At 44.8% G+C, this 18,538-nt stretch overlaps 1 protein-coding gene across 1 annotated transcript in view; it reads right to left on the bottom strand.

The window, feature by feature from the left end:
* The window catches only part of LOC115109884 (contactin-associated protein-like 5), a 48,802-nt gene that overhangs the window by 14,834 nt on the left and 15,430 nt on the right, over window positions 1-18,538 (bottom strand). The window contains exons 5-11 of the mRNA XM_029635135.2: window positions 18,328-18,471; window positions 17,053-17,320; window positions 16,089-16,232; window positions 10,953-11,121; window positions 2,990-3,096; window positions 1,954-2,073; window positions 229-429 (exon numbers count right to left, since the gene is read on the bottom strand). Of these exons, the coding sequence (XP_029490995.2) occupies window positions 229-429; window positions 1,954-2,073; window positions 2,990-3,096; window positions 10,953-11,121; window positions 16,089-16,232; window positions 17,053-17,320; window positions 18,328-18,471 (1,153 nt within the window). The remainder of the gene's footprint in view (window positions 1-228; window positions 430-1,953; window positions 2,074-2,989; window positions 3,097-10,952; window positions 11,122-16,088; window positions 16,233-17,052; window positions 17,321-18,327; window positions 18,472-18,538) is intronic.

The following is an 18,538-nucleotide window of genomic DNA, read 5'->3' as shown; positions in this document are numbered from 1 at the left end:
CTCCCAAAGCAATTGAAGATGAATGCTCAGAGACATGCTCGGCGGTAGCCTTTGAAGTTATTGCAAGATAACGGGAGAAATGGTTGAAGATGTACTGTATATTCACACGCTCAGGTCAGAGTCAGGTTCATTCTCAGAATACTAACCATTTATATTAGGAAAAAGGTCTGTCTGGGACCATGTCTAAGTTTGACGTCATAGGATGAACAGGGTGCTATCCCAACTCACCTCTAGTGTTGAAGAGGCGGGATTTCCTGCAGCCGTACATCACTTCCTGTCGACACTGCACTGACCCCGCCACAAGGGCCATCAGTTGTTCAGGTGAGGCGCTGTAGTTGAACTTCATAATGTAGGGCTTTTGGAGAGTAGAACCCTGGACCCTGACTGGATCTGTGCTGTTGTGGGTCACCACAGTCCACACCTTGTCTTCTACAAACAACATGGAACAAAACAAACCTTAAGACATTTTGACGTGTAACTTGCTGTACGGGCCTGAATACTCTCCGAATGCACTGTAATTCGCACTCTGGATGGCACTTTTAAGTGAATTTTCTGCTGTATGCTAACACCCTTATATAAAATCCCGATCTTCAATGCAAACACTTTTGTAATTGATTTATGATTTATTTGAAAAGGGAAATGTATCAATCAAAGCTGACGCATTTAATGTGTTGAAACATCATAATTATATTGAAAAAAATCCACCTTGCATTGATTAAGGCTCAAAATGTTATGGCCCCCCTAAACTGGATCTGTGCTCCACCTTGGTCACCCCATTCAACATTTTATGGACACGCTACTGCAGTAATCCACAGATTTCCTGTGGGCTCTCTAACCAAGGGTTAATAGCTTGTGAGATTAATTGAGGTGAGGACTCCAATTCATTTCCATCCCCCCATTTGATGTATTATGGGGAATTCGGTGTTTACCTTGCCTGAGAGGAAATCCTATTCCACTTTGTGATTATTCACATCCCAGTTTGTCAAGCTGAGAGTTATTTACATCTCTAATGGATTCTTTAATTGAGGTCAACCTGAGGCAGCTCCATGTAAAATGATTAGGATTTGTGGCATAATAAAAGGAAAATATATTGTGATCCTGAGCCAGACTATCAACAGTCAGCAGCAGCCAGCCACCTCCGTAATGACTTAAATGTTGCATTAACCTCCGGAAAGGTCAGAGCTGTAAGCTCATGACAGCAAGGTGATGGATATTGTCTTGTGTGCCAGCATCCTGGCATCGAGCTCTAATTCCTTTACTCTTGTCTGTGAAAAGTCTGAGCCCTGAAGGTGAAGACATGACACAGACTTGAATCAGAGCTCTCATTCCTTTACTCTTGTCTGTGAAAAGTCTGAGCCCTGAAGGTGAAGACATGACACAGACTTGAATCAGAGCTCTCATTCCTTTACTCTTGTCTGTGAAAAGTCTGAGCCCTGAAGGTGAAGACATGACACAGACTTGAATCAGAGCTCTCATTCCTTTACTCTTGTCTGTGAAAAGTCTGAGCCCTGAAGGTGAAGACATGACACAGACTTGAATCAGAGCTCTCATTCCTTTACTCTTGTCTGTGAAAAGTCTGAGCCCTGAAGGTGAAGACATGACACAGACTTGAATCAGAGCTCTGGTATTTTTTTAATGTGCGTTCACTTTTGCGATTGTGTCATTTTGCACAAATAATGTATTATTTACAGCAGACATTTTGACAAATCTGTATTTGGAGCTATCATTGTAACCAGGGGCTGGTTCCATATCAAGTAACCCTAATGATTTTCCACTTGATAGCTTGGCTGTCAGTCATCAGTTGTGCTGTGGGCCAATGCAATGTGTCTGTAAGTGACTGAATCAGATCTTGTTTACTCTGCCTCTCCTCTGCCACGACCTCAGAGGTCTTGCGCGTTTCAGGGGAGTGCAGAGAGGTGACGACTGGGCGGTGTGCCCCCAGTGGCAGTTTACCTGTCATGTTGCAGTAGACCTGTGTCGGCCCCAGAGGTCCACTGCCGTCTGGATCAACAGAGAAGAAGCCTGAGGAGCTGCCAGTCAGCCTGTAGGCCTCACATGATGCCTCATAGATGGCTACAGACAAACACAGATATACTGTACATAATGCTCTAAAATGGCTGACAGAAATCTCAGTGAGGAAGTTAACTAATTTAATGGGTAGCATGTACATTATTGCACAGTGGCTGGTAAACATTTAGCAATAGCACTGAGTGATCAAGCTCTAAAACACAAAGACACGCACCTTCACAAAATATTCATATAATATGTGGTATATTAATATACATAAGTGACATACTTCATACAATTTGACCTTTTAATACTAATGTTGTAGCCTCCCCTACTTTTCCCCATATTGCATATTTTAAATTGGACACATATGCATAACTTACTGTAGAAAAGGTAGCAAGCTAGACACCATTATGCATATAAAGACGATGTTCAAAGTAAGTGGCCACATTTTCATTCATGTGGTGCATATTCATGTCAAGGTACACTCCAACATGCAAGGACAACTGCATCCGCTGGCAAGTAAACAAGAAATCAGTATTCAGGAGCAGAGGGTTCTCGCACAAGGATTCTGAGCGCGCTCAGTGGTGAATATCAAAGGGGAGTCTGTGCATGTCTGGAGACGACAGATGAGAGGTGAAACTTCCATATTTTAAACTGAGGCTCTTGACATATAGCGAACAGGGTTTACCAGATTCCCAGGTAGCTATGCCAGGCAGAATACCAGGGGATTGATTACTATAAGGTCACTCTGGTATTGAACCATTGATGTTGTTACCAACCCTTTTGAATTGCACTTTACAATGATGGAACCACAGGGATAACTGTTCTATGTGATTGTGAGATTGTGTGCTGCATTTAAATACATTATATATCCTGGCTTGGGTTGGATTGTGCAGTATCATTGAGAACAAGTTTGAGAAACGTGTGGGAAGTGTATAGTATACTGTAGGTATATAAGTTGGAAATCTAGATAACTCACAGTTGTGGCATGTGGCTCCAGTGTATCCTGTTCCAGAGCAGTCACAGTAGAAGGTGTTCCAGGACTGGGAACACTGCCCTCCATGTTCACAGAAGTTGGGCAGACATCTGGAGAGACAGCAGCAATATACACTATATATACAAAAGTATGTGGACACCCATTAAAATGAGTGGATTTGGCTATTTCAGCCACACCCGTTGCTGACAGGTGTATAAAATTGAGCACACAGCCATGCAATCTCCATAGACAAACATTGGCAGTAGAATGGCCTTACTGAAGAGCTCTGTGACTTTCAACGTGGAACAGTCATAGGATGCCACCATCCCAACAAGTCAGTTCATCAAATTTCGGCATTGCTAGAGTTGCCCCGGTCAACTGTAAGTACTGTTATTGTGAAGTGGAAACGTCTAGGAGAAACAACGGCTCAGTTGTGAAGTGGTAGGCCTCACAAGCTCACAAAATGGGAAAAATTGTCTGTCCTCGGTTGCAACACTCACTATCGAGTTCCAAACTACCTATGGAAGCAACTTCAGCACAATAACTGTTTGTCAGGAGCTTCTTGAAATGGGTTTCCATGGCCTAGCAACCGTACACAAGCCTAAAATCACCATGCACAATGCCAAGTGTCGTCTGGAGTTGAGTAAAGCTCGCTGCCATTGGACAGTGGAAACGTGTCCATCTGGCAGTCTGATGGATGAATCTGGGTTTGGCGGATGCCAGGAAAGCGCTACCTGCCCCAATGCATAGCGCCTACTGTAAAGTATGGTGGAGGAGGAATAATGATGTGGGGCTGTTTTTCATGGTAAAGGCTAGGCCCCTTAGTTCCAGTGAAGGCACATCTTAATACTTCCACATACAACGATATTCTGTGCTTCAAACTTTGTTGAAACAGTATGGGGAAGGCCCTTTCCCTGCTTTAGCATTACAATGGCACCATGCACTAAGCGAGGTTTATACAGAAAGGGTTTGTCAAGATCGGTGTGGAAGAACTTGACTGGCCTGCATAGAGCCCTGACCTCAACTTCATTGAACACCTTTGGGATGAATTGGAACGCTGTCTGCGTGCCAGGCCTAATCACCCACCATCAGTGCCGTCTTCACTAATGCTCTTGTGGCTGAATGGAAGCAAGTCCCTGCAGCAATGTTCCAACATCTAGTGGAAAGCCTTCCCCATATCAGTGGAGGAGGTTATAGTAGCAAAGGGGGGAATAGCTCCATATTAATGCCCATGACTTTGAAATGAGATGTTCGACGAGCAGGTGTGCACATACTTTTGATCAGGTATGTACAGTGCATTCAGAAAGTATTCATACCCCTTGACTTATTTAACAATTTGTTGTGTTACAGCCTGAATTCAAAATGTATCAAATATATTTTTTGCTTGACTATATTACTCACGATACCCCATTTCAAAGTGAAATACAGAAATATCTCATTTACATAAATATTCACACCCCTTTGCCCTTACACTCCAAATTGAGCTCAGGTGCATCTAATTTCCTTTGATCATCCTTAAAACATCGCTACAACTTGATTGGAGTCTACCTGTGACCCAATTCAATAGTTTGGATATGATTTAAAAAGAAACTCACCTGTCTATATATGGTTCCACAGTTGACAGTGCATGTCAGAGTAGAAACTATACCATAAAGTTCAAGGAACTGCCTGCAGATCTCCAAGATATAATTGTGATGATGTATATTTCTGGGTACGGGAAATAAAATTATTTCTAGAGTGTTGAAACTTTTCAAGAGCACAGTTGTCTTCATCATTGGGAAATTAAAAAAAATATGGAACTATCCAGACTCTGCCCAAAGCTGGCCATCTGACCAAACTGAGCAACCGGGTAAGTAGGACATTGGTCAGGGAGATGGCCAAGAACCCAATAACCACTCTGACAGAACTACAGAGTTTCTTGGCTGAGATGGGAGAACCTGATAGAAGAACAGCTGTCTCTACAGCATTTCACCAATCTGGGCTTTATAGGAAAGTGGCCAGGCGGAACTCCTGAGAAAAAGGCACATGACAGCATGCCTGGAGATTGCAAAAAGGCACGTGAAATATTTTTTTTGTATTTTATTAGGAGTCCCATTAGCTGTTGCAAAAGCAGCAGCTACTCTTCCTGGGATCCACACAAAACATTAAACATGACATACTGTATTACAGAACATTAACAGACAAGAACAGCGCAATGAAAGAACTACATAAATAAATAAAAATGGCACACAGCCTATATATTATTACATACACTCAAACTATCTAGGTCAAATAGGTGAGAGGCGTTGTGCCGTGAGGTGTTGCTTTATCTGTTTTTTGAAACCGGTTTGCTGTTCATTTTAGCAATATGATATGGAAGGGAGTTCCATGCAATAATGGCTCTATATAATTCTGCACGCTTTCCTGAATTTGTTCTGGATTTGGGGACTGTGAAAACACACCTGGTGGCATGTCTGATGGGGAAAGTTACTGTGTCAGAGCTGTGCGTATGTTGACTATGCAAACAATTTGTAATGTATAGTATTTTTACTGGACAATAATCAAAATAAGACAAAACTAGAGCCTGCAGGACTTTCTTTTGGAGTGTGGTGTCAAAAAAGCAGAGAATCTCTTCATTATTGTCAGACCTCTTCCCCATCTTTACAACAATTTAATCAATATGTTTTGACCATGACAGTTTAGAATCTAAGGAAATATAATTTAGCCTCCTCAACTTGTTCAACAGCCACACCATTCATTACCAGATTCATCTGAGGTCTAGAGCTTAGGGAATGTATTGTACCAAATACAATGCTCTTAGTTTTAGAGATGTTCTGGACCAGTTTACTACTGGCCAACAATTCCAAAACTGACTGTACCTCCTCGTTAAGAATGTCAGTGACTTCATTAGCTGCGGTTGCTGACATGTATATGGTTGAATCATCAGCATACATGGTCACACAGGCTTTGTTAAATGCCAGTGGCAGGTCATTGGTAAAAATATAAAAGAGTAGAGGGCCTAGATAGCTGCCCTGTGGTACATCACACCCTACAACCCTCGGAGTTCTATTAGATAGATACTGAAGTTCTGAATACACAATGGCAGAGGTTAAAAAGCCATAAAAAAATAAGTTCTCAACAGCAGGTTATGGTCAATAATATCGACTTAACTGAAATCTAACAGTACAGCTCCCACAATCTTCTTCCTTGCTGAGCGGCCTTTCAGGTTATGTCGATATAGGACTTGTTTTTACTGTGGATATAGATACTTTTGTACTTGTTTCCTCCAGCATCTTCACAAGGTCCTTTGCTGTTGTTCTGGGATTGATTTGCACTTTTCACACCAAAGTGCGTTCATCTTTAGGAGACAGAAGGCGTCTCCTTCCTGAGCGGTATGACGGCTGCGTGGTCCCATGGTGTTTATACTTGCGTACTATTGTTTGTACAGATGAACGTGGTACCTTCAGGCATTTGGAAATTGCTCCCAAGGATGAACCAGACTTGTGGAGATCTGCAATTGTTTCTGAGGTCTTAGCTGATTTCTTTTGATTTTCCCATGATGTCAAGCAAAGAGGCACTGAGTTTGAAGGTAGGCCTTCAAATACATCCACATGTACACCTCCAATTGACTCAAATGATGTCAATTATCCTAACAGAAGCTTCTAAAGCCATGACATCATTTTCTGGAATTGTCCAAGCTGTTTAAGGCACAGTCAACTTTGTGTATGTAAACTTCTGACCCACTGGAATTGTGATGCAGTGAATTATAAGTGAAATAATCTGTCTGTAAATAATTGTTGGGAACATTTCTTGTGTCATGCTCGAAGTAGATGTCCTAACCAACTTGCCAATACTATAGATATAAAATGAGTGACTCCAACCTAAGTGTGTGTAAACTTCCGACTTCAACTGTATATGTATAGCAACACCTCCCACATAAGCATTATTGTCTCTTCTATAGATGTATTGCTACTGCTGTATCATCGTAGGAATGATCGAAGTGAGTCTCAGAAATGGCTAATATTGGCTAATTCATTATGTTATTTGATGTTAGAAAGGTATTGATTTCATTAACCTTATTTCTGTGGCTAAATATATTAACATGGCCATGTTCAGCCATTTCCTGGGTAGCTTCTCAGAGATAAACATAACATGAAAAATAACAAAAAACGCAAAAGAAAAACACAAACATTCAGAGATCGTAAGTCAAAAGATTATGTGGTCTGATGAGACAAACATTTTACTCTTACCCGCGGATGCCTTGTTCATCTTGCCCGGGCAGAGACTGAAGTGTGAGCTTGTTTTCCCCAGTTATTTTTACATTTTGTTCACGCCTACATGAATAATAATTCTATTTTTATTTTTATTTTAAAGCATTGTAAACTTTATTTTTGGTCAAGTGGATGGTCGGTCTGTGGCCATGACTGTCTGTGAGTGGTTGCATTTCTCCACCCTTATCCGTTGACTGTTTAAAGGAACAATGGTGAGGTGTTTGCTCTGTCCCTGTACTATAGATTGCCCTTTAACCTTTGTAGCCTTCTGCCTGGTGTGTTTAACTTGTCTAAAGTATGGTATCTTTAAAGCTATTTTTTTATTTGTATTTTTATTTGTATTTTTTTTCTAGTTGAGTATATTATTTATATTGCTTTGTGTTGTCTTGTGTGTAAAACTTAATAAACAGTTACATTTAAAAAAAATGTTTTACTCTTTGGTCTGAATACAAAGTGATATGTCTTGAGAAAACCAGGCACAGCTCATCACCTGTCTAACACCATCTCTACTGTGAAGCATGGTATTTGGCTATGGGGATGTTTTCAGCAGCAGGGACTGGGAAACTGGCAAGGATAGAGGGAACAATGAATACAGGCAAATCATTGATGAGAACATGCTTCAGAGTGCAAATGACAATGACCACACGCATACAGCCAAAGCAATGCTGGAATGGCTTCAGAACAAGAATATGAAACAGCTCAAAATCCGGTGTTTATGTCAAACGGTTTTGTTATATTACAGTCTTCTGTGATGTACACTGAGTGTAAAAAACATTAAGAACAACTTTCTAATATTGAGTTGCACTAACCCTAACCCTTTTTGCCCTCTGAACAGCCTCAATTCGTCAGGGCATGGACTCTACAAGGTGTCGGAAGCGTTCCACAGAGATGCTGGCCCATGTTGACTCCAATGCTTCCCACAGTTGTGTCAAGTTGGCTGGATGTCCTTTGAGTGATGGACCATCATTGATACACACGGGAAACGGTTGAGTGCGAAAAATCCAGCAGCATTGCAGTTCTTGGCACCTACTTCTATACCCCGTTCAAAGGCATTTAAATATTTTTACTTCCCCATTCACCCTCTGAATGGCACACATACACAATCCGTCTCAATTGTCTCAAGGCTTAAAAATCCTTATTTAATATAAGAAATTTGAAATGATTTATACTTTTACTTTTGATATAGCTTAAAGTTTGGCAATTACATTTACTTTTGATACATACTTGAGTACATTTAAAACCAAATAATTTTTGACTTTTAGTCAAGTAGTGTTTTACTGGGAGTCTTTTTTTATATTAAGTATGACAATTGGGCACTTGTTCCACCACTTTTCAGTGTATACAAAGTGTAATATTGGGATGCAAACTCAAAATGTATTACATTTCAATTTGACATGGTACAGGTGTCTTCTTTTTTAAGCCTATAAAAATGTGTGTGAGGTGTACTGTGTACTATAAACACTCTGTGAGACCCTGATTTAGCCCACAGCAGTAAATGGTTAACAGAGTTTGACAGAATCCGCAAGGAAGAATGGGAGAGCAAATTAGCAAAGCTAATACGGACATACCTAAGATGACTCAAAGCTGTAATCGGCGTCAAAGATATTGACTCAGGGGTGTGAATACTTATGTCAATTATACATTTCTGGATTTCTTTTTCAATACATTTGCAAAAAATTCTAAAAACATGTTTTCACTTTGTCATTAAGGGGTATTGTGTGTAGATGGGTGAGAGAGAAAAACATATGATTTAATCCATTTTGAATTCAGACTGTAACACAACAAAATGTGGAATAAGTCAAGGGGTATTAATACTTTCTGAAGGCCCTGTATATTACATTACTATGTATATACATATCTTTACTATGCATTAGCAAATGTCAGGGTATTCACAGTGACAAAAGCAAACATACATACATTTGAAAAGATGAACATTGATAAGGTAGAAGAAACATTGATGATATATACTAGTTCTTTGTTTTTTAAATGAAAGACTTTTGTGCAGTGATAAACAGAAACAATCTCACAACATGATTGTGGAAATATCAAAGAAGGATAAAATGAGATTTGTTGGTAAAATAATTAAAGTTTTTAAAAAGCATAAAGACATATCTGTCAGATTTGCCAAGCCTTTTGTAGGGTAAAAAGGGAAAAAACAAGGTTTGTCTTCGTGTCAAAGCCTACTATCCTCAGCCTTTCATTATCTGTTAAGCAGACTCCCCTTTTCATTTCCTTGCCATTATCAAGGCACGGTCTGGCACCCGAGTACTCAAGAGGCGAGGCAAACACAGTTTGTGCATTTCCTTTGCCGTTGTTTATTTACGATTTACAAGGCCGCTCAGTAAATCCCAAATGAATTGAGTACCATTCCAACTCAAATTGTTGAGGCAAATGGTAAACAAACACTTGCCAGTACTGTGTTGTTGTGTGTTTAAAAAAAGAAGAAGCAGCAGCATCAAGTCAAACCCAGAGCACGTATTTACAGGTTTTGAACACCCAGCGCTTCATGGAAATCCCTCTCCTAACCACGCTTTCCTGATTAATAGTACCTTCCTCAAGCCTCCTTCAGTTTCACATAATTGCCCGGGTTTCAAGCGTGCATCTATAATTTCATACATTTTCATCTCTCTCCCATTAATTGCCATGGAGCAGAGTGACTGTGGCGTGGATAAGGTTGCAGGCCATGGTTTAATTACCGTAGAGCTATTTCTATTGATGTGTTCACGGCTGCCCTCACAGGTCATGAAATTACAGAAGCCGTGGCACAGAAGTGCACACTTGCAAAAAATGTAGTCATGGAGTTTGATTGGACACAAAGAAAAGTAGATTAACACTCGTAAAGGTTAATCTTCCAATCCTTTAATGAAGCATAGTTCTGGTCGTTACACAAAGACATGGCTCTGCGATGGACAATGAATTACAGTCCAATGAAGAGATTTATAGAACGGAGAACAATACTGAGCATAAACCTCGCCTATAAAATGAGGGATAAGGGGTAATATTGCATGGTAGTGAAATATACAAAACATTCTCTCGGCGTACATCCCTTTGTGGAAGGCTCATCGAGAGGCAGCCAATATAGGGCACACAGACAGCTGTCACCTGTTTTGTTTTCATGCGAACCATCACATTCCGTCTTTTTACACATTTCCCATATTTCATGTCTTTTACTAACAGCCCTGTAGGGCTTATTCATCTGTTGTGTTCCACACACTCCAACAGCCTTTACATCTGCCGGTTAGCATTCTAAACCGAAGAATCAGGTGTAGCTGCGATCTGACATCAGAGTAGTAGGATTCCCCTCAGGGTGAATACAAGAAGAAGCACCAACTCACCAAGTTCTTTGTTTGTCTCCTCCCTGTATATGTGTTTCAGGTTTCCTCAACTTTGCCATGAGATATATTTAGCGTGTACTAATCCCACCCATCGGTTCCACAATCAGAGCGGGGTAATGAGGGACAGATAGGACGCCACACGCCACACAGGTAGCAACTTGTTAGGGGGGCCCTGAGCCAGGATGATAGTGCAACAGTACCAGACTCCATTGCATGATCTCAATGGCAGATCCAGTCTGTTAGCTGACTTGTCAGCGATACTAAAGCATGGGCTGTGTTGGACAGAATAACCTCATCAACAAATAAAGACAGAACCGTTTAAATCTGTTTAGTTCGTCATCCAAACACATTTTGGGATTGGAGCCCCAACTAAAGGCTTACCTGTCATGGATGCCACATGTGTCAAACTGCAGCTCCTTGTAGTTTCCCAGCCGTCCTTGTTGCACCCGGTTCAGGTCCATGGGCTGGCTGTTGATGGAGATGAGACGCATGCACCCCTGGAACGCCAACGTGGGGTTCTTACAGCCTGAGATGTTCAGAGATGGACAACCTGTGACACAGATTGAAGAAATGTTGCTAAATAGTTGCATTTTCATCATTCAACATGTCCTGTATACATCTTCAGATAATGTCTTCAGATGCTGCAACAAGACCTGACCATCAAGTCCTGGTTTCATGAGTGTGACAATATTGCGTTAGGAGGTAGGTGAAGGAGTCAGGCGCAGGAGAGCAGAGATGTCCGAGATGCGTAATTTTAATGGGCAAGTAAACCAAATACAGGTAAGGCACAATACAAAAATCAGACGCCCTCGACAACAGAGAAACCCATTAATCACGAAAGGAGGAACAAACAAAGCTCCTCAATTTATACACACAGTATGAATGCGTGAAACAAAAATGGGCACAACCTAACCGAGCAACCTCACAATAAAATAACCCCGCACAAACCTAGGCAGGCAACAGGGTAAATTATACACACAGAAATTAAGGCAACTGAAGCCAGGTGTGAAAGAACCAAAGACAAAACCAACAGAAAAGGAAAAAGGGATCGGTGATGACTAGTAGGCCGGCGACGCCGACCGCCGCCCGAACAGGGAGAGGAACTACCTTCGGTGGAAGTCATGACAGTACCCCCTCCCCTGACGCGTGGCTCCCGCAGCGCACCGACGCCGGCCTCGAGGACGACCCGGAGGACGAGGCGCAGGGCGATCTGGGTGGAGGCGGTGAAACTCCCTCAGCATAGATGGGTCTAATACGTCCTCCACCGGCACCCGGTATCTCTCCTCCGGACCGTACCCCTCCCAATCCACGAGGTACTGAAGGCCCCTCACCCGACGCCCGAACTGCATACGCAGGCGCCCCCTCGAAGTCCAGGGGGATGGAAGGGACCTCCCGCACCTCAGCTTCTTGAAGCGGACCAGCCACCACCGGCCTGAGGAGAGACACATAAAACGAGGGGTTAATATGGTAGTAAGGGGGAAGCTGTAACCTATAACACACCTCGTTTATTCTCCTCAGGACTTTAAACGGCCCCACAAACCGCGGACGCAGCTTCCGGCAGGGCAGGCGGAGGGGCAGGTTTCGGGTCGAGATCCAGACCCGGTCCCCCGGTGCGAACACCGGGGCCTCACTGCGGTCTCCGGCGGCAATACAACTGCAGAATCCTACCCACATCCTGGTTCACTCTCTCCACATGCCCATTACTCTCGGGGTGAAAACACGAGGTAAGGCTGACCGAGACCCCCAAACGTTCCATGAACGCCTTCCACACCCTAGACGTGAACTGGGGACTCCGATCAGAAACAATGTCCTCAGGTACCCCGTATTGCAGGAAGATGTGAGTAAACAGGGCCTCCGCAGTCTGTAGATCCGTAGGGAGACCGGGCAAAGGGAGGAGACGACAGGACTTAGAAAACCTATCCACAACGACCAGGATCGTGGTGTTGCCCTGTGACAGAGGCAGATCGGTCAGGAAGTCAACCGACAGGTGTGACCAAGGCCGCTGTGGAACGGGAAGGGGTTATAACTTCCCTCTGGGCAGGTGCCTAGGAGCCTTGCACTGATCGCACACCGAGCAGGAGGACACATAAACCCTCACGTCCTTGGTCAAAGTGGACCACCAGTACTTCCCACTAAGACATCGCACCGTCCTACCGATGCCCGGATGACCAGAGGAGGACGTGTGAGCCCACCAGATCAGCCCGTCACGAACCTCCAGCGGAACGTACGCCCATTCAGCTGGACACTGTGGTGGAGTAGGCTCTACACGGGATGCTCGCTCGATTGTTGCGTCCACCTCCCATCGGGGAGTAGGATCGATGAACCGCTCCTCCATTTGATACAGTCGGGACAGTGCGTCTGCCTTAGTGTTCTGGGAACCTGGTCTATATGAGATAGTAAACCGAAATTGGGTGAAAAACATAGCCCACCTTGCCTGATGAGGGTTCAGTCTCCTCGCCGCCCGGAAGTACTCCAGATTACGGTGGTCAGTCCAGATGAGAAAAGGGTGTTGAGCCCCCTCAAGCCAATGTCTCCACACCTTCAGAGCTCTGACGGCAGCCAACAACTCCCAATCCCCCACGTCATAGTTTTGCTCTGCCGGGCTGAGCTTCCTCGAAAAGAAAGCACAAGGGCAGAGTTTCGATGGCGTACCCGAACGCTGTGAGAGCACGGCTCCAATCCCAGCCTCAGACGCGTCCACCTCCACAATTAATGCCAAAGAGGGATCCGGATGCACCCGCACGGGAGCCGAAGTAAACAGAGCCTTCAGGCGACCAAAAGCTCTGTCCGCCTCAGCCGACCACCCCAGATGCACCGGCCCCACCCCTTCAGCAGTGACGTAATGGGAGCAGCCACCTGCCCAAACCTCCGGTAGTAGTTGGCAAACCCAAAAAACCAATGCACCTCCTTTACCCTGGTTGGAGGGGGCCAATTACGCACGGCTACAATGCGGTCACACTCCATCACCAACCCTGCTGTGGAAATGCGATACCCTAGGAAGGAGACGGCCTGTTTGAAGAACAAGCATTTCTCAGCCTTGACGTACAGGTCATGCTCCATCAGTCGCCCAAGTACCTTGCGCACCAGAGACACATGCGCGGTGCGTGTAGCGGAATAGACCAGAATGTCATCGATATAAACCACCACATCCTGCCCGTGCAGGTCCCTGAGAATCTCGTCTATAAAAGATTGGAAGACTGCTGGAGCATTCTTCAACCCGTACGGCATGACGAGGTACTCATAATGGCCGGATGTGGTACTAAACGCTATCTTCCACTCATCTCCCTCCCGGATACGCACCAAGTTATACACGCTCCTGAGATCCAGTTTTGTGAAAAAGCATGCCCCGTGAAATGACTAAATCGCCGTGGCAATGAGGTAGCGGGTAACTGTACCCCACCGTGATGGAATTTAGACCTCTATAGTCAATGCACGGACACAGACCTCCCTCCTTCTTCACAAAAAAGAAACTCGAGGAGGCAGGTGATGTGGAGAGCCTAATGTACCCCTGCCCCAGAGATTCAGAGACATTTGTCTCCATAGCCACCGTCTCCTCGTGTGACAGGGGATACACGTGACTCCTGGGAAGTGCAGCGTCTACCAGGAGATTTATCTCACAAACCCCTCGTTGATGAGGTGGTAATTGGGTAGCCTTCTTTTTACAGAAGGTGATAGCCAAATCTGCATATTCTGAGGGATTGTGCACGGTGGAGATTTGGTCTGGACTTTCCACCGTCATTGCACCGATGGAAACCCCTACACACCTGCCTGAGCACTCCTCTGACCACCCCTTTAGAGCCGACTGTTGCCACGAAATCTTGGGGTTGTGACGGGCCAACCAGGGGATCCCCAGCACCACCGGAAATGCAGGAGAATCAATGAGGAAGAGACTAATTATCTCCTCATGACCCTCCTGCGTAACCATGCCCAGTGGAGCCGTGGCCTCTCTGACTATCCCTGACCCTAATGGTCGGCTATCTAAGGTGTGCACTGGGAAGGGTTTATCAATCTGAACAAGGGGGACCCCTAAACAATGCACAAAACCGCGGTCAATAAAATTGCCGGCTGCGCCTGAATCTACTTGCGCCTTATGCTGGGAATGAGGGGAAAATTCAGGAAAATAAATGAACACATACATGTGACCAACAGGGGGCTCTGGGTGAGCCTGGTGCCGACTCACCTGAGGTGTCCGAGCAGTGCTCGGCCTGGCGTCTCGACTCCCAGAAGGACCCCTCTAGCACCGGTCAGTAGTGTGCCCTCTACGACCACAGCTGGTACAGGAAAGGGCTCCTCCTCCGGTTGCCCTCGCTGCAGCACCTCCTAGCTCCATGGGCGTTGGAGTGGAGGGGCTGGGGGATAAAACTGACAGGGCCCGATCCGGATGTCCGCGGGTCTCCAGCAAGTTGTCCAACCGAATGGACATGTCTATCAGCTGGTCCAAGGAGAGGGTGGTGTCTCTACAGGCTAGCTCCCTACGGACGTCCTCGTGCAAACTGCACATATAGTGATCAATCAGGGCCCTGTCGTTCCATCCCGCGCTAGCAGCCAAGGTCCGGAACTCTAGGGTGAAGTCCTGTGCGCTCCTCTTCTCCTGCCTTAGATGGAACAGACGTTCACCCGTCTGGGTAGTGGTCCCTCGCCGAGTCTGGATCGTTCCATACGGATCGTTCCATTCCAGGGCTTTGCCTGAGAGGCAGGAGACGAGGGCGTTCACGCTCTCACCTCCCGAAGGAGCCGGATGAACGGTTGCCAGGTATAGCTCCATCTGGAGTAAGAACCCCTGGCACCCGGCCGCCGTCCCATCGTACTCCCTCGGGAGTCGAATAACACTGGGACCAGGCAACGAAGGAGAGGGTTGTGGTACTGGTTGGAGTGTGGCTGGTGGAGGTGTAGGAAGGCCACCTCTCTCCCATATTTCCATCGTCGCCATCACCTGATCCATCGTGGTCCCTAGCCGGTGTAACACTGCCGTGTGGTGTTGAACGTGCTCCTCCATAGATGTTGGTGCAGGATTCTGTGACAATATTGCGTTTGGAGGTAGGTGAAGGAGTCAGGTGCAGGAGAGCAGAGATGTCCGAGATGCGTACTTATAATGGACAAGTCCACCAAATACAGGTAAGGCACAATACAATAATCAGACGCCCACGACAACAGAGAAACCCGTTAATCACGAAAGGAGGAACAAACAAAGCTCCTCAATTTATACACACTCAGTATGAATGCGTGAAACAAAAATGGGCACAACCTAACCGAGCAACCTCACAATAAAATAATCCTGCACAAATGTAGGCAGGCAACAGGGTAAATTATACACACAGAAATTAAGGCAACTGAAACCAGGTGTGAAAGAACCAAAGACAAAACAAACAGAAAAGTAAAAAGGGATCGGTGATGACTAGTAGGCAGGCGACGCCGACCACCGAGCGCTGCCCGAACAGGGAGAGGAACTACCTTCGGTGGAAGTTGTGACAATGAGATAGTGATGCAGACAACAAGACTCATTGTGTGTGGTCTTACCTCCGAAGAAGAGGCTGTTTCCTGCCTCCATGTGGTCCCCCAGCTCGATGGTTGAGGACGGCTCATTGTCCAGGGTCGTGGTGACTTGAAGACCTTGAGAGCTGAGACTCACAGAGTGCCACAGTCCATCGTTCACTCTGTGACCTGTGGAGACAGCAGGGTGTGTTTTCTGTGTGAGACTTTTACAGGCTCATCAAACATCAACTACACGTTAATTCAGGGATTACTGGGATTGGGATCTCCAACATACTGTAGGTACTAGGCTACATATTACATTATAACTCATAGCTTATCAATCGCTGTGTAAGCTACAGTATGGTCACATGGTGTGTCTTAATAACTGTCCTACATTTCTAAACAAGAATGGAAGATGACATGGAAATGAAAATGAACGACAAGTGTGGCTGGTCAGATTGAAGCTAAATCGTTGCCAGAGGACAGAACGTAATGGTTATTATTGGATGAAACATTCATTTGACCGTAGAGTTCAAGCTTCAAACAGACATAGCAGATTGTGGTATATCCATTTTGATTGTCCTTTACAGTGAAGGGCTTCCAAGCTGTAATGGTCTTTCTGTGTGTCTATAATTCCCTCTGTGCCTGCCATCTGCTGAAAGTCTGGGCTCTGCAATCCAACGTAATTATACATGTTATTTCTCTCTGACTGCAATCCTATAGCGCTCACGTCCAAAATACAAGGATGACATTTTTCCTCAAGCCATTCCAAGAAGATTAAATGTGCTTTGAGTTTCTCGGGGGCAAAAGGTCATATAAATGATGTTGATGTAATGATGTGCAAAACCAAACACAGACAGTCTCCCTCTGGATGATGGATTAACTTTTCACTGTCGGTCTACTTCACTGGAATAAAGACTGTTTTATATTTTCTGTCTCCCTGGGTGTACACTGATTCCAACCCATAGTGTGGGACAGCTAGGCTAGAGGCTGTTGATCTGGCCCTCACCGGTGGAGACCTCTTCTTTCTGCTGGGCTGACGTGTGATGGGTCAAGCGCAGCCGGCTGTTGCTTATCTGCAGCTCCAGTCGCTGGAGCTCCAGGGCCAGTTGGGTGAAGAGCAGTAGCCCGTCTGGGTTCCATGTTCTGAACTGGAAACGCACCGCGAAGCCTCCTGAAGCAGACGGCGTGGCCGGGAGCGACAGGAAGCTGCTGCTGGAGCTCAGGAAAGTGGTGGATACCAGCTGGGGCTCCGAGCATGAGAAGGTCACGTTGCCCTGGTGACACACATGGAAAACACAGATAATGGAATTATTCACTCATACCATCAACATGTTGGATTTACTGTACTTTTACTGTACCATTCATCTGAGCAGAATAAAATACAGTGAGCTGATAAAGAGATTTACTGAAAATTATATTTAGAAAACTAACTCGCCTGCAAGAATCACACATTTCCTTGATAACGCCATATAAAGCTGAATGACTATCTTGAATTCAAAAGGTGCAGTACAAAAGGACTACAGGCAGAAGTGTCATATAATATCAAACTATAAAATTCTGAGTTTCTCCCCTCCAATCTAGGTTAGCCGTCAGGTGGGCAGAGAAAGAACACACCTTAATTCCAAGTGATCCAGAGGCCTTGTGAGGTACATGGACCAAAAGAGCAGCTATGTCAATTGAGGTCAGCGGCCCATCAATCCCAGTGCCTCAGAGGCAGAGAAGAGCAATCGGCAGCACTTTGACTCTCATTGTGATCCCTTACCAGATAGTATTCCACATTGAAATTCCATTACGGATTCCATCATCGCAGTCACTCTCTCACTTGTAAGTAAAGGCCTTTTAACATAGCAATCAGATTTCAGAGGGGAATAGGGTGTCTGTGATGCAATGTAACGCTTTGGCTTCTGTCTGATTTGATTGGGGGGAGGGTGTCCAAATTATAGGGTGTGCCTACGGCTGAATCTATTCATGAATTTAGACTTAATGACACAGTCGTGAGGATCAGATAGAACTACATTTTCTTTCTCTACGGACAGTGTCTCTACCCTGGATCTCATACAGTTTGAGGGACCATGGAGAAGGCTATGTGACTAACTCAAATACAAATGTGATTAAACAGAATCACATTGTAGCAAAATGTGAAATCTCACAGCAACAGTACAATTAAAACAGACTGTCTGTGACCTTTAATAGGCATTGGTTGACTAACTACTTTGTCCCCATACTATTTTAAGGATGTACTAATAATCTATGGTACGGTAGATGAGAATAGTTGTCTTACCACACTGTAGATCTGAGGTTTGCGTCGCTTGGCTAGGTCGATGATGTTGATCCCGTTGTAGTAGAGGTTCTCGATGCAGCCATGGAAGTTCTTCCTCAGGAAGGTACCAGGTTTACCTGGCAGTGGGATGCCTCCGAAGCTGAGCTTTGATGAGGAAAAAGGGTGAAATGACAACATCCTCTTAGAGTAAGATAACTTGGTTGAACTATTT

The sequence above is a fragment of the Oncorhynchus nerka genome, linkage group LG3, assembly GCF_034236695.1.
Source record: "Oncorhynchus nerka isolate Pitt River linkage group LG3, Oner_Uvic_2.0, whole genome shotgun sequence".
NCBI lineage: Eukaryota > Metazoa > Chordata > Actinopteri > Salmoniformes > Salmonidae > Oncorhynchus > Oncorhynchus nerka.
The sequence above is the reverse complement of the archived record's forward strand: the minus strand, read 5'-3'. Positions and strand labels throughout refer to the sequence as shown.